The following is a 16,608-nucleotide window of genomic DNA, read 5'->3' as shown; positions in this document are numbered from 1 at the left end:
CGGTGGAGGACTAAATGACATAATACATTTAAAGCCCTAAAAAACAGGGTGCTGGACACACAGTGCACGATACATTCTATCACTTACAACTTTTGTTGTTTTACATACTGGAATTCTCATAAAGCTCTCCAGGGGGTGGGGAAAGAGTTCTTTCCAATACAAGCCAGTTTTCTAGAGAGGCCCCTGGTAGAAGTTATCAAGTATTTTAAGTGTTTTTGTTTTTTTTAAAAAACTAGCCAGTTAACCAACCGGCCACGAAGAACACCCGCTGCCACACAGGGCTAGACAACTGAGCTCAGGGCGCCGAGGAGGACGCATCCACTGAGCACTCGGGCTAGGCCCCCACGGCGCCGTCTGCTTCACCTCCACACCCTCGCTGGCTCCTCACGACACGCGCAGCGACAGGCGCCACCGCTGCTGTCACCCTCTCTCTGAGATGCACGAGCTGCGGCCCAGAGCCAGGACTTATAGGGAGGACAGTGCATCTTCGTGTCTGAACTCACGACACCATATACACTGCCCAGCTTTGCTTTCAAGTAAGACGATGAAAGAGAAAATGGACATTAAATGCTTAGTGTCTTCAGAGAAAAGTCACTGTTTCTAGGAATGAAGGAAGAGCATGCGTGGCAACCTTGCCTGTGACTAAGCGTGACCTCTGCATGTGCCTTTTACCTAAAGCAAAACACCTGGGTTCAGCTAACTCTGTTCCTGGCAATTCAGTCAGTCAGTCGGTCTGTGTCAGAGTCCTCCAAGACTTCTGGAAAGTCGAGGTGGACACAGGGGAAGGTGAGTCTGGGAAGACACAGGGGGTCCCTGCCACGGGGGGCTTTCAGGCCAGTAAGGGACACACACACACATCGACCAATCAGCACTGAGCTGGAAAGCGCCTCCTGGGTGGGGCTGCCAGACAGCCTGAGACCGTTGGAAGGGTTTCCCAGTTGTCTCCATTTGAATACTTCTAGACTCATGAGGAAATGGGGAGACGGCCATCCTTCAGCCCCCTGCCTCCACCTTTACTCACTCCCTTCAAAGGACAGGAAGCGGTCAGGCAGGAACCCAGTTCCCTCATCAGCTTGCAAAAGCCTGGGATTTGGGAGTTACAGGTGACTCCACGTTATCAGTCCAACACTTCCATCCAGAGACATGAAAATGCGGGATCAGAGAGGAAGAGGATGAGGGACAATGACCGACAGGTTCCTTACCTCCCAATCCAGAGCCCCCCATCGCCTCCACCCTTGGCTAGGTCAGGAGACAAGCAGCTCACACCAGCTATTCTCCAAGTTCTATGTCTGGGGTCAAGGGAGAATTCCCATGGTGGGACTTAGGGGCAAGAGGCAGCATGCGTTCCCCGTCAGGTGTCTGCACCTGCCTCAGAGCCAGAGCCTCACCTCCATCATCTCGAAGACGCTCTCTGGGTCCAGGCTGCCCTTCCCCACCTTCCTCATGCATGTCACGACTCCCGTGCTGGTCACAGACACCAGCAGGCTGGCCAAAGAGCAGGCTTCCTCCTGAAGAGTAGCGTCCACGACATGCCGGTAGCCGATCTGCCAAGTCAGCGGGGTACACGTGTGAGTAACACGCGTCCCAGACCCCAGCCTCAAGCGCCTCGTGGAGGGAGTATCTACACCAGCGAAGGACCCGCACTGCCCACGCAAGATCTTCTAGATTCTGCTCCCGTGGAAAACATGTTCAACAATTTCACCACAGGCCACCGTGGTAGCAGAATTACAAAAGCACGAGAAGGAAATATGGGGTGGGGGTGGGGTTAGAGCCATAATTCAGAGACCAGCCAAGTCAGGGGCCACCAAGAGTCCCCAACAGAGGGGCGCAGGAGACACTGACACATGAAGCCACGTGGATGTTTCACTGATGACAAAGATGAATCAAGAGGGTGCCAGCTAAGAGCCATGCTCAAGAACGAGTCAAGAGCGGGTGGCTTCGCTCAGTCCCAACGCTTCACCACACCCCAGCTTCATGAAGTGGTTTCAAGGGAATTAAACCTGACCTACTCGGTCCTATTTCTCCATGAATCCTGTGTGGAATCAGGGACAGGCTCAGTCAACCCAGGCCTCGGTGCACAGCCTTGGGCAGGGCCAGGTATGCAGCAGCCCCGGCTGGAGGTTAGGCTCCCCGGGCCTCTGTGCGCATGTAAAAACCACACTTGACATAACAGATCCCCAGGCCCTGCTCCAACCCCTCATTTCATAGATGTGGACACTGGGGCCCACAGAGGGGACAGTGTTCACCTCTAACCTCCCTCGACCCCATGGAACTGAGGGAGTTAAGGGAAATGTGTGCACAGGGTGTTTGAGTGAAATGCCTGGTACGGAGGAGCTTAACAAACTCAGGCTACTATTATTATGAACCCACTTGTGTATTCCTGGGACTCCATATCTTCCAACTGAAAAAAAAAAAAAAAGAGCTGCTCATATAGTGGTTTCTAGTATAACCAAATTACTGGATTTGGATTAAAGCTACTTGTACGTGGTTTGTGAAACTGTAACTTCTCAACCTATTAAGTAACCTTAATGGGTTGGGGTTGAAGGAGACCCACAGGGAATTCAAAAACCATCAGATACAACCACATACCTTGCACAGGGTGACAATGCAGGGGACATTCTCCACACTTAGCCGGATGCAGTCATAAGGGTCATCTGAGAGCTCAATGTCCTTGGACCCTTCTTCATCCTCTAGAACACGAACTCTTGGTATCCTAGAAGCAGAAGCACAATTCAAATTCCCACTTGCTGGGACGAAGAAAGAGAACTTCTTTCTCTTGAGACGGAGGAGAGGAGTCAGAATTCCTGCATCTCACAAGATAAAGTCACACTCCACCTGTACTTCATCGTCCTCATCCCTACCATCTCTGTCGAAAGTGCACAGGCAACCCTGCAGAGCAGTGAAGAAAGGAGGTCTTTTTAAAAATGATGCTTGGTCAATCAGATATGCACATGGGAAAAAAAAGAAAGAATCTTGATCTCTACCTCACACCGTATACAAAAATCCATACCAAATGGACTACAGAGATAGAGGGGAAAGATAAAACAATAAAGCTTTTATTTTTTATAAAGATTTTATTTATTTATTTGAGAGAGAGAGCATGAGTAGAGTGAGGGGTAGAGGGAGAAGCAGACTCCCCGCTGAGCAGGGAGCCCAACGCGGGGCTCAATCCAGGGATTCTGCGATCATGACCTGAGCCAAAGGCAGACACTTAACCGACTGAGCCACCAAGGCGCCCAACAATAAAAGCTTTTAGAAGAAAAACTAAGGGGCTCCTGGCTGGCTAAGCTGGTTAAGCGTCTGCCTTTGGCTCAGGTCATGATCCCAAATTCCTGGGATTAAGCCCCACATCGGGCTCCCAGCTCAGTGGGGAATCTGCTTGTCCCTCTCCCACTGGCCTCCCTGCTTCCTGTGTGTGTTCTCTCTCAAACAAATACATAAAATCTTAAAAAAATAAAAGTAGAAAAACTAAAAACATCTTCATGACCTTGGCGTAAACAAAGATTTCTGGAATGGACCACATGAAGGACTTACCATAAACGGAGAAAAAACAATAGATTTAAATGTGTTGAGGATTAAGAAGAATTATGAAATCTACTGCACAGATTTTTACATGGTGCCATTGTGAACAAGGCAAAGAATCTTACCTAAAAGTGAATCCCTTCAAGCTCAAATCACACAGGGGTGAGGGACTTGTTAGGGAATGCAATGAGTTATTACATGAGATTCTTTTTGGTCTTTATCTTGTTACTTTCATGCAGAAATTCATTTGTTAATCAGAACTTTTCTTTGACATTTGAAGTCTTTGTATCCAAGATATTCTGATTTTGGAAAATTATGTGTGTCTATGGAACATACTATAATAAAACAGTACCATATATTTGGATAATCCTCTCAAGTTTACTGGGATACATTCACGTTTATTATTTCATTGAAAAAAAAAAAGCAATGAAACAGAGTCGGACATTTTAATCGGCTGTTACTCGGTTATGCTCCCCAAGACAGAAAAAGACAAATGAAACCATGGTCTATGTTGTACTCATTTCCCCATCCTTCGAGTCTTAACGCACTATCTGACACAAGGAGGGACTCATTTATTGAATGAGATTTAATTACTTGTTCAAGGTCACAGCACTAACGACTGTTGGAGCAAAGACGGGGATGCAGGCCTTCTGGCCCCCACAGCAGCGTCGGCTTCACACCACTGCTAGCGTGACAGCACCTGCCCATACAAGGGCAGAGAAACTAGAAAACCAGAGAAGAACGTACATGTGTTTGTATGTTCTCCGAAACCCACCAACCTTTCCACTTTCCACGTGTTGGCAGGTAAACAGATGACAAAGATAAAGCATGGGAAGCCAAAGGAGGCAAGTGCTGAGAAGTCCTGCCCATGACTATTGTCAAGGTGTCCATCTGTTCCATATTTAGATACACATTTGTCAAAATTAATATATCTAGACCCACGTAAGTGAAGAACACGTCCTGAAAGGTATCAGAAAGTGCGGCTGAAGGACGGGAAAGCCCGAGGGTGAAGAGAACATTAAGAGCTAACATTTCTTTATTCTGGAAAGAGCTCCTTAAGCTAGTAGAGAAGCTCCCAAAGGGGGAAGGTCTTCAGCGTGGTCTAAAGGGGTAAACCTGACTTGTGTAATTTCACTGGTCAGGGTCTCAGAACACAAGCTGCACTCGATGTTTTTCATCTTGATTAAATGGATATTAGAAATGAAATGATCTTCCCACGTCAGGCTGACATTCTATACTTTCAGAAGAGCATAATCACCCCTAGGCAGAATAAAACATTTTCTCAATGGCCCTCTGAACAATGTTTCAAAATTAAAAAAAAAAAAAAAATGAACTTCTGTTCGTCAAAAGACATCATTTAGAAAAAGATGGGACACCTGGATGGCTCAGTCGGTTAAGCCTCTACCTTCGGCTCAGGTCATGATCCTGGGGTCCTGGGATCGAGCCCCGCAACAGACTCCTTGCTCAGTGGGGAGTCTGCTTCTTCTTCTCCCTCCGACCCCCCCCACGCTCACGTTCTCACTCGCTGTGTCTCTCTCAAACGAATAAATAAAAAAATCTTTTAAAAAAAAAAGAAAAAAGATATTCCAGAATGGAGAAAATATTTGCAAATACGTATGTGTGTGCGCATACACGTACGAGCTGACATGTTACGTAAAGAATTCCTACTGCAGCTAAAAAAAAAAAAAAGAAAAAAGAATTCCTACCAAATATAAAAGACTGACAACCTAAAAGAAAAATAGGCAAAAGACCAGAACAGAGACTTCATAAAAGAGGCTACTCAAGCAGCCAATGAACACACAAAAAGGTATTCACCTTAAATATTCATCAAGGAAACGCAAATTAAAACTACAGTATGATACCAAGACACACGCCAGGATGGCAGATAGTAAAAAGACAACAACAACAACAACGATGAACTGGCAAAGATGTGAAGCAACCCAGAACGCTTACACGATGCTGGTGGGAGTATCATCTAGTAAAAGCTCTTTAGAAAACTGTTTCGCAGCCTCGACTAAAACCAAACACAGCCGTGCCTTATGATCCAAAATTCTCACCCATACCCAACAGAAGTGGGTAAATATGTGTAAGAAAAAGACAAAAATGTTCGTGTTTGGAGCAGCCCCCACCTGGAAACCACCCCGATGCTCATCGACACAATGGGTACGTAAACGGAGACACAGTCACACAAGCGCCACCACGCAGCAGAAAGCAAGCGGTGACCGCAGGCCACAATACAGATGTCTCAAAACACAATGCTCAGTGAGTGAAGCAGACACAAAAGAGAACACACTGTGGGATTTCATTTGTATCAAGTACAAAACCGGTCTACTGTTGCAGGACAATGCTTATCCTCAGTGGCTGTGGTGATAGCACGGGGGTGGAGGGTGAGAGGGCTTCTGGGGGCGGCGGGCAACATTCTGTTTCTCAAGCTGGGTGCTGGGAAACACATTTGACCCACAGAGGCCATCCATCCCCATCTAGGGTGGAGGAGCCAGGAAGGAAGAGGTGGTCCATTCAGCCGCGTAACGGAAACAGCGCTGGTGCTTTGCCCTGTTCCTCTAACAAAAGCCCTCTATGATCCCATCCTGGCTGGCTGTCCCTACACAAGGGCCACAGCCACAGCAGATGAGCTGAAGCTGGGGAATGTCTGCAGGAACCAAGGGGTCCTGCTGGGTCTGCCCTGGCTCAAAGTGTCCATGTCAGGGGCACCCAGGGTGTAAGTATTAAGTAACGCCCTATTTGTGCAAGTCAGGTAACCGGTTTGAATTCTGATTGGTATGTTAAAAAATAAGCGTGCGCAGGGGGCGCCTGGGTGGCGCAGTCGTTAAGCGTCTGCCTTCGGCTCAGGGCGTGATCTCAGCGTTCTGGGATCGAGCCCCACATCAGGCTCCTCCACTAGGAGCCTGCTTCTTCCTTTCCCACTCCCCCTGCTGTGTTCCCTCTCTCGCTGGCTGTCTCTGTCAAATAAATAAATAAAATCTTTAAAAAAAAAAAAATAAGCGTGCGCAAACACACACACACATGCAAACAAACACACACATACACACACATGCATTTCTTCCCAACACTCTGGCCACAGCCTGGTTCAGCTACAGGGCTAGAGAATGGCCTCTCTCCTTCTAAAGGACACGGGCTCTAGAAAAGGTCTTTCCACGTACCAGAGGGACCTGATGCCTCACACAGTCCACATTCCCTGCTACCTGTAGGGCTGGTCCCTGTGGGACGAGACCTACGGCTCTGCCCACGACAGGCACCCTCCCCATCTGAGCAGCTGGGTTTCACCGTCCTGATGTCCAGTTTGCCCAACACTTCCCCCACAGCCAAACAGCCTCGTCTGGTTCTACTCTCTCTTTTTGCCCTGGTGCCCATGGAAACCAGCTGGCAGATGGGTAGTTATTTCTGAAGCTCAAGGTACAACAGATGGCGACTTCCTTTCTTTTCCAATAGAGCCCCAGCACAGGCTGCTACAATGGCGTTGGTCCTCGGGCCCCACCGCGGCCACCAGTGCCAGGCCCACCTCTTGACTGATCTCAGCCAGGAGTCTAGTGGCACAGCTCGGGCTGGGGCGCTCTATGGCTTTCATTCACAGCAAATATTCTATCCTGCAATGTCTGACTGAAATTTATGTAACTTTTTATTTTCTTCTGAATTATACAGGTAGTCTAAATATAACACAGAAAACCTCTAAAACACAGATAAATGTTAAGTTGCCTATTGGAGGAGCACTGGTAAATAATCACAATGCCCATTTTGGGATATACATATCTGTCCATCTGTCTGTCTATCTATCTATCTTCAGACATAATCACAACATAAGAGTTACCAAAAGTAAAATACAACAAAACAAACGAGATGAGAGGGCTGTGTTTAGTGCCTGGTTTCAAAGCCCTAAACAGGCTGATGTGCACACAGCGACCCCCGTGTTGGGACACTCAGGTTGCTCCCAACATCTCACCGTTACAAAAAGGCTATGATGAACATTCTAGAATAATAACCTTGCTCAATTATCCAGTTAATTCCTTAGCCTCTATCCCTAGAGGTCTCTAACCCTCATGTTCTACACCCCAGGAGCCCCCATTCCTTTAATGCAAGCGCCCGTGGCCTCAACATCTCCACCCACGCGTTTATTTTCAAATGCTGCAAACTTTCCTGCAAGAACCTGGTACACGGAAGGAAGGGGAGAAGGCTGTGTGATCAGTCGGAGGAAATGCCAGCTCCAAAAGGGCTTAGTGCCACGTCCCGTGCTACAGAGCTGGCTGGGAAGCTGAACCACGGTGGCAGAACCGTTTCCTGCTCTTGAATCCAAGCACAGGCTGCCGCCCTGCTGTTAGAACATTCCTGTGTCCAATCAAGGAATATGTGAGCACCTACTACGTGCCAGGCATTGCTCGCGGTGCTGGATGTAGAGCAGAGTACACGCAGGCCAAACCCATGCTCCCAAGCAGCTTTATCCAGTTATGGTCTTTGGACAGATGACCTGTGTTTGCTTTCCACTCTTTTTGCTTCTCTGTTGTTTTCCAGTATTTTTCTACATGGGACGTGGTCACTTAGCGAAAATAACAATATAAAGAACAAATCCAGAAACAGGTGCATATATTGAGTTTTACCTTGTGAAATCCGGAGCTTACCATGACGTGCCACCATGTTCAATGCTAAAGCCCCTTGTCACCTTCCCCTGTCAGCTTTGGTAGAAATGTCCCGCGCGTCCATCACAAGTGTCTGCTCCGGCTCTGCGCATGCCCCTGCGGCTGTTTCCAGGAAGACTCACCTTGTGTTGAAGAGAGCAGCCTTCACGGCGATGCAGATGGTGTCGAACAAATTCCCACCACATTCCAGCAGCTAAGGGAGGCAGGGAGCGAAGCAAGGAGGAAAAGCGAATGTCATTTCTTGCTCTAAGTATCATCCCAGTTAAAGGACGCTGGTTTCCATTAAATGCCGACTGCTTACAAGAGAAAGAGAAGAACGTGCGGACGCTCTCCTGGCTGACGCTGGATGCGTTCACCCTCACTGCAAGAGGCACCTTGGCGGCTGTCTGGCCTGGGCCCCGAGGGTGAGGTCACCACTGGCCCTGGCTGTGGGGCCACCACTCAGGCCCGCTCGTGGTGGGTCTCCTCTAACTGGCCTCCCGGCCTATTGGATCTGCACTCCAGGAGGAAACGAACACCTCTATTTTTGTCCCAAGGGCTGCTGAGCGTGACTCTCCTCTGTGCTGACAGAAACCCAGCCTCCAAACAGGTAAATCGCGGTGGTCATGGATGCTGTGGCTGCCACCAGGCTCACGGTTAGCAGCGTGGTGACCTCCTGTATGTAATTACCAATGTACAGCTGCTGCTCGGACATGGAACAAACACTCCACGCTGCACATCGAGGGCCATAAAATCTAAGCTCTTGGCCCCAGAGCAAAAGCGCTCACCGCGCTTATGTGCGCTCACTCAGCCGGGAAGGCCAGAGCACAGCATTACGTGGAAGGCCGCGCATCCTTCTGTTCTCATTTCAGTGATGCCTTGGCCTGAGGCTATGGAATAAAGCCAAGCTGGCGGCCCCAAGAAAGGACGGGGAGGCAGTCACATGTAGAAGGAAAAGTCATGTCCTTCCCTGTGCTTTTGTGCAGTCTGCCCCCCTTTCACCTGAACTGTGTGCTCCTGAGGGCTGGACCCTGTCGCATCCGTCCTGTCCCATCCTGGCTCACGGAGCCCAGCCAAAGCACTACCGTGAAGAAACAGCCTGGTGATTACTTACGGAAGGCAGGCAGGCCCTGAGCCTGGGCCTTCCAACTCTGACTCCAGATCGACAATTATACCTGGCAGGTTTCCTTCACACGCAGCATTCATGCCGGGTGCAAATCTTTACCTGCTCTTTAGGCTTTAACCTCAAGCGCAGATGCCGGCCTCCCCATGGCACCGGAGGATTACGGCTTACTAGAACACCCCCCACCCCAGCCCGTGTCACCACCCGGCTTTGTAACTGCAGCTCACTGGCCTAGCAGAGGACTAGCTCTTCTCCGCGCGGTTCAGACACAGACTGCCGCACAGCAAAGAGCTCCAGCCGGACTCCTGAGTCAGACTGTCCGCTAGGACTCCTGTCCTCACCAGTCAGCTGGGGGCTACCTCACGGAGGGGACAAATCCCAACTGTCTCACGGAGCTGTTACACGGGCTGAATGAGTTCCTATCTGTGAAGCCCTCAGAAGCGTGTCTAGCGCACAGTAAGCGTGAGCTAAGTGCTTCTCAAGAATACTGGTCCGCGCCTTCATTTCCCCGCTGCCGTCCTCAGACCGTGGGAGGACGTGCGTTGCACGTTCTCCAGCTGCATGGCTGACAGCTGAGGTCTCTAAGGCTGCTGTGCATCAGAACCACCTGGGGAGCTTATGCAACGTGCAGGGTGACACGCTGGCGTGCGCGTTTCACTCCAGGCTCGAGGCAGTCCTGATGATGAGCCAGGGCTGAAGCCCACCCTCTCCCATTCCGCTATCCCACAGTGTCTGCCTCAGGCAGAGAAGGTGCTAGTGAAATGCTGCATCTGCTCTAGCGGCTGTGGGGTGTCCCCGTTGGAAGGGACCCTGGAGAGCACGTCACCTACCCTCCCTTGGCAGCTGGGGACACAGAAGCTCTTCTGCTCGTGACACGGTGGCCCGCCACAAACTTCGATTTTCAACATTCTGGCTTACCAGCAAGAGAGGAAATCAAGAGGGCAGGATGCTAAACCTGAGCTGCCATGGGGCCCCCCAAAGGGCAGGTACCAGCCTGCTCTCCTTCCTGGAGTGCAAAGGATGAGCCCACAACAGGCCTCAGGTCTGCCTGCTCAGGCTTCTCACGCTGTCCCACACGATGGGGTAACCCAGGTCAGGCAGTGTGGGTCTGACACTCACCCCTGCCACTTGCTGGCCATGTGTCCTCTGAGCTTCAGGTTTCCCCCCAGTAAAGCAAAGCCCTGCTTCTCTATAGGATGACTGCAAGGATTAAACGAGATCACATCCGTACCATTCCCGGCACATAACAGAGGCTCAAAGACCCTAGCTTCCTCTCTTGCTGCCAAGCAGGCGTGGCCTAGTAAGAATCTTTCTGCTAAACACAGCGGTACGTCCAGGAGGCATGGGACAGTGGATGCCACACGGACACCCAAGCAGCCTGAGCGGGTGTGTGAAGAGGCCCAGACAAGCCAAGAGAGAACAGGAGGTACAGGACGTCTAGCATTACAGAAAGCCGGGGCTGTGGTCCTGGAGCAGGACATGGGTGTCTGCCCTCTCCAGGGAGAAAACCTCTCCTATAAGAGAGGTGCGGAAGGAGCAGAACTGGAAAAAAGGAGGATACACATGGTCACAAACACACCTTTTCCTGTCAGGTGCACAGATTCTAGAATGTTCTTTTAGGGGAACAGCACAACTTATTCCGCTGGCCTTCTGGGGATGAGGGGTTCCTTTTCATAAGGCAAACCTCCAAAACATACTGCTAGGAAGCACAAGAAGAAAACACGTCTCCCCAGAAAACACCTGCTCTCCCTGGACTTCCCCCCACCATCCTCTCAGGCCCCCAGGCTCCTTGCCTCCTGGTGCCACACACAGCCAGCTGCCAGGTGCTGTGGTCACTCCCCCACTCTCTCTGTCCTCCCCATGCCCAGCGCTACAGACCAGGGGCCAGTTCCTCATCACGACTCCCGGGCACATCACAAAACAGCTTTGTGATCCATCTCCCCACCAAAGGTCGCCTGCACACTGTCAGTGTGACAAGATCCTAACAGGTATCCCACTTGGAATAAAAACCATGCCATTAAAGAAGCATGAAAAGCAAAGAAGGGTGACATTTCCAGGAGGTTACATTTCTACTCTTATAAGATAACCCAACCAAGGTAAAAAATAACACTGGAAATAGGGGGGTCATCTGACTGGAATAGTAAACGCACCGACAGTAAAAGCATGAAGACAGGGAAAACTGCCCACTGAATATTTGTTTGAAAGATGGGCTCTGCTTAAGGACGATCCAGAGCAGTTGGTAAAAAGAAACTGAGATTCACTCATTTTTTTTAATTCCAGTGACAAGACTGGATTTCCACCATCTTGCTTCAAACACGGACTCAATGTATTCAGTATAGTTTTAGATGTAAGACAAAAACGTACTCCCCAAACAAAAGCCGACCCCCTACGTTGCATGCACCAAGCACATCCCCATCAAGGCTGAAAGCAAACACTGGCTTTCACCAAAGTGGAACCTCTCCACAGACACGATTTATGTGAATGACAAAAATGGATCTGCCTCAATAATATTATAAATTTCAAAAACTGCTTTTCTAATTCATTAAACACTTTTTTAAAAAAGGATTTTATTTATTCATTTGGGAGAGAGACAGAGAGGGAGAGAGAGCATGAGCAGGTGGAGGCAGAGGGAGAAGCAGACTCCCCGCTGAGCAGGGGGCCCGACATGGGACTCAATCCCAGGACCCCGGGATCACGACCTGAGCCAAAGGCAGAGACGCTTAACTGACTGAGCCACCCAGACGCTCCTCGCTAAAAACTTTTCTGAGGATGACAACATTTTAAAAGCTCATGTCTTATTTCCAAAACAAACAGAGGATTGAGAAAAAATACTAGAGAAGAATCCAAACACAAGGAGCCTTAAAAGGAAAGGTCTGCAGACGACAGGGACGCAGTGTGCCACAGAGGATACCACATATTCTCTGCCCGTGGAGGAAGGGCACTGGTTCCAAACTGAGACGACGTCCCAGTAGTCATCTGTTTTGCGAAAGCCTTCGCTGAGAGAACAGGCCTCTTGACTAAACCAAAAGTGCATCAGGACCCTCACTGGGCCAGCCTCGTACAAAACCACAGGTGCGCACAAATACGGACAAGGAACAAAAGCGGGATCACCAAAGGACAAGTGCAATCACCACGACGCTCGTGTCTTCAGCTTTTTTGGGGGGAAGGAAAGGACAGAATGTTCTTCAGACACAGTTCGCACCACGGGGCTGCAACTCCCCTGGCAGCTATGAAGCCTGCCCCTTACTCAGCAAGGACTGGAGGCTGCCAGTTCCTGCCTCCTCAAAACCAGGACCTGCAAAATTACCTGTCTGGTCGGAATTGCGCTAAAAGGCACATCCCACTTACCGGAGATGAGGAAAAGCAAACGGACTTTGTAATTTCAGTATTTTTCCCATTAGCGTCAGCATCCAGAACCCGAGCCTGCCAGACAGGGATCACCGCCACTATCTTCTGGCTGGTCGTGCTCCATCCATTATCAAATTAATTCAGAAGTATCCAGAAAGCCCTACCCTGTTTCAGGCAGGGCCAGCACTTAGAGACGGCCAGGCTGTACCTCGTCATGAGGTTCACGCTCAGGTCGCAAAATCTGCTCTCTCTTTAGAGCCATTAAAAGAATCTGTTTGGTCAACGGCTTAGCCTCGTGACCTCAATCTGAAGTGGAGACGCAGTCACTCAGCTCAAGGTTCCTAAGCTGTAACTCAAAGGAATAAAACAGACCCAACAAGAGCCTGTCCTTACATGAACAAGCAAGTGGCAAAATGAGTGTCAGCTGTATGAGCAGTCACCGTCCGGCGCCCAGAGGCAGGCCGCGGAGCAGCTGGGACAGAAGACGCCAGGCAGGAGATGGGAGGCTGGATGAGAGAGGCCTCTGGAGGCGCAGAATCGGAGGAGGATGCAGGCCCTCAGGGTCCTCCTCTGGGAAGCGAGGGACACAAAGCAGGTGGGCTACAGGGTGCTTTCAAGGGAGGCTGGCTTAGTGAGGTCAAGAGCAGGCAGTGGCATTCAGGAGACGCGGCTCTGAGGCCCAACACCAGTCCTTGCGAGCTGAGATGCCTTGGGCTGGTCACTGGACTTCTCCGAGCCTTCGTTCCCTCACCTGTAAACGGGGAGGACAGCAGCATCTGCTTGCAAGAGCCGTAGGGCCTGCATGAACATGTATATAGAGAGCACATCCTCGGGGCACCGGGGAGGCTCAGTTGGTTAAGGGTCTGTCTTCAGCTCGGGTCAGGATCCCAGGTCCTGGGACAGAGCCCCACGTCGCATTGCATCGGGCTCTCTGCTCTGCAGGGAGTCTGCCTCTCCCTCCCATCTGCCTCTCTCCCTACTCATGCTCTCTCTCACTCTCTCTTTCTCTCTCTCCCAAATAAATAAAGAAAATCTTTAAAAAAAAATAAATAAAATTGGGTTGTTTGCCTTTAAAAAAAGAGAGAGAGCTCGTCCTTGGGGCACCGAGGTGGCACCCAACTCTTGGTTTCGGCTCAGGTAATGATCTCAGGGTCGTGAGATCGGGCCCCACATTGGGCTCTACGCTCAGCACAAAGTCTGCCTGAGTTTCTCTCTCCCTCTCCATGTGCCCCTCCCCACCACGCATGCACTCTCCTTCTCTAAAAGAAATAAATAGATCTTAAAAAAACAAAAGCGCTCATTCTCATTCCATGTAGAGGAATACGCCAACTTGTCTAACTTCTGCCCATCACCTCCATCTGATAACATTGTGAGAGCATCTCTCGTTTTTTTTCTCCTTCCCCGACAAGCCCAGTAGATAATTTTAGGAACTACCATGATAGGACTGTTCTGCGATTTTTACTGTAGGATGGTATTCTCTGTATACTGTGACACATGTATTATATTTAATTTCAAAAACTTATTACAGGACATCATGCTTTTTCCACCTAATCTCACCCTGGAAGTTGAAAGCATCCACCTGAAGAGGGAAAAAGCGGCGGCAGGAAAGTAGGCCAACTGGTCTCCAGCAGAGGCAGACGGTGTGGCCTATATGGTCACGTGATACATACCAGCACATCCACATAGAGGATCCAGCAGTGCTCCCGGGGACTAATGCAGAGGGACTTCAGGTCGACGCTGCTCTTGTTAAATATCCGGTAGAGGGTGTTAGCAATCTCCGTGCCAAGGTCATCACCTCCTCGACCTTCGAATTCAGGGGTAGCATTGGCTGAACTACACAGAGAGGCAACAGAAAGGCTGAGTGAGTCTTTTCACACAGAGCGAAGCACAGGGCTTTGTTCCATTGCCCTGTGGAAAGCCGGAAGGGCCAACGCTACAGGAAAGTCGCTGCATTGGGAAAGGACAGCACCTGCCGCATTTCCAGCCTCCAGCCATGAGCACCGGGAGCCAGGCTGGGCCCGCGCCCTGGATTTGTCAGTGTGCCTGATGGGCGTGCCCCCGCCCCCCACTTCTAACAGAAGCCATCTTTATCCAAAGACAAACAAGAGAACAATAGTGACGCACACCTTGGCCAGTAATAATTAACTCTCTGGAGAGTGGAATGCTCCCCTCGGGCAGGCCCAGGAAGCCAGGAGGCCTGGGGAGTCAAGCAGGCTGGTCACAGAGGGGTCACCGTACATACGCCATCCCGAGTTTCCACGGCCTTAGACGCCCCATGAAACTCTCAAAGCAGGAACCACAACGCAAGTACAGTGATGGCCTTCCTGGAATGATTCAGAAGCTCTGTAGGACAGTACGCTAGTTATGTCACAAAATTTAGCTTACACTATACTGAACAGCAGGAAAGGGACAGGAGGGAGAGAGACTGGCGGCTGATTAACTGGATTATCCCTTTTACTTTATTTGCTATTTTCTCAAGAGGAAAAACCTTTCCACTTTGGCCTCTTGAATCGTATGCCCAATTACCTCAACAACGAAGAAATGGGCATCAACATTTGCCGCCCTAAGCATTACTCCAAAGTATTTAACAGGCATTTTCTGAGAGTTTTGGCTTAATGAAAACAAACCCTCAATACATCTGTGAGGTAAATAAACGGTCCAGTAATCATTTCACTGTAATGAACCGGGTCCAGAAAGGTAAGCCACCAGCTGTTTCACAGTGCTCTCTACGAAATCACATACTGAAGCTTTCTGGTCCACTGAAACTTTCTCATCCATCTAGAAGGTACTAGCTCCCTGCTAGGCACCGGAGGGAGAGCCTGAGCAGAAGGATGAAGGCCCCGAGTTGGCAATTTCACAAAGTCAGGGAGAACTTCACGACAGGGAACAAATAGCAGGAATGGGGCTGGGCAGGATGTCGACCAGTGGTGGCGGGTGTCACAGGAGACCTCACACCAGAATGTGGGCAGGAGTCGGTCAGACTGCAGACGGGCAGGGGGGTTCCAGGTAGAGCAAAACCCGTGTGAAGGCTCAAGGCTGGGCCCGCCCGCTCTGTGTAATGTTAAAAGAAATCTCACCTGATATATTTAAATATCCCTTTTGTCTAGTCCATTCTAATATAGGTATAAGAATGACCCCTAAAACACTGAGAGTGTATCACTACATAGTAACTTTGCTTCTCTAATTACACAGCCTTCCCTTACCACTGCGAGCCAGCAAAGCCCCAGTTTAAAAATCCTCAAGAGAAACTCAATCACTGCCACGGCAGCCTCGCTGAACCCTCACTGCTTCTGCTGGACTCAGGCACCGAGCCACAAAAAGCAGCTCATTTATGGTGAAATAATCAAGTTCCCAAAGACCAACTTAATAATTTTGCACAGCCAGCAAAACAAAAGCTGTTTCCAATTTACACACTAAGCAATCAATATTATCCATCTTTTTTAAGTGTTTAAAAACACCTCTATAGAGATCTGAGTGGACAAATCCGGCCGGAGGTGTTTCTGCTTAAAATGTGCACTTTTCCCTGACGACAGCGGGCCGCACCCTTCTGGGTAGGATTAACTCCTCCTTCGGGACTGATGCATGTGCTCTCCTACAGCCCCAAGGGATGGCTTACAGATCTTCCCAGTCCAACTGGCTAAATTAATCTACCCACAAAACCACGCCCCACTGGGGTTTTTTTGACACTGAACTAATTTAAACTGGGAATTTTTCCTATTCTAAAAGCTTTTTTTTCCCCCTTTAAACACATTATTCTTTCAGCACAGCTGGCAGCCAGGCAGAGAAGAAGGTTTAGAGGCTCACGAGACCGCGGAAAGCTCCTGCGTCTGGATGGTGCCCGGGCCCTGGAATGACTCGGGAGGACGCTGGAAAAATGGAAGGAAATTGTTGGGGCGGGGAGGGAGGTGAGGTGGTGGGAGGCAATACTTCCGGTAACGTGAGAAAAGCCAGAGACCCCACATTTAACAAAGGACGCAGAGCAGGATT

General features: G+C 49.8%; 1 protein-coding gene across 1 annotated transcript in view; it reads right to left on the bottom strand.

Annotated features, from left to right (window-relative positions):
* Positions 1–16,608, bottom strand: part of EXOSC7 (exosome component 7) — a 35,856-nt gene that overhangs the window by 1,779 nt on the left and 17,469 nt on the right. The window contains exons 4-7 of the mRNA XM_011222637.3: positions 14,292–14,454; positions 8,294–8,364; positions 2,590–2,713; positions 1,389–1,544 (exon numbers count right to left, since the gene is read on the bottom strand). Of these exons, the coding sequence (XP_011220939.1) occupies positions 1,389–1,544; positions 2,590–2,713; positions 8,294–8,364; positions 14,292–14,454 (514 nt within the window). The remainder of the gene's footprint in view (positions 1–1,388; positions 1,545–2,589; positions 2,714–8,293; positions 8,365–14,291; positions 14,455–16,608) is intronic.

Source organism: Ailuropoda melanoleuca, chromosome 4 (assembly GCF_002007445.2).
Source record: "Ailuropoda melanoleuca isolate Jingjing chromosome 4, ASM200744v2, whole genome shotgun sequence".
NCBI lineage: Eukaryota > Metazoa > Chordata > Mammalia > Carnivora > Ursidae > Ailuropoda > Ailuropoda melanoleuca.
The sequence above is the reverse complement of the archived record's forward strand: the minus strand, read 5'-3'. Positions and strand labels throughout refer to the sequence as shown.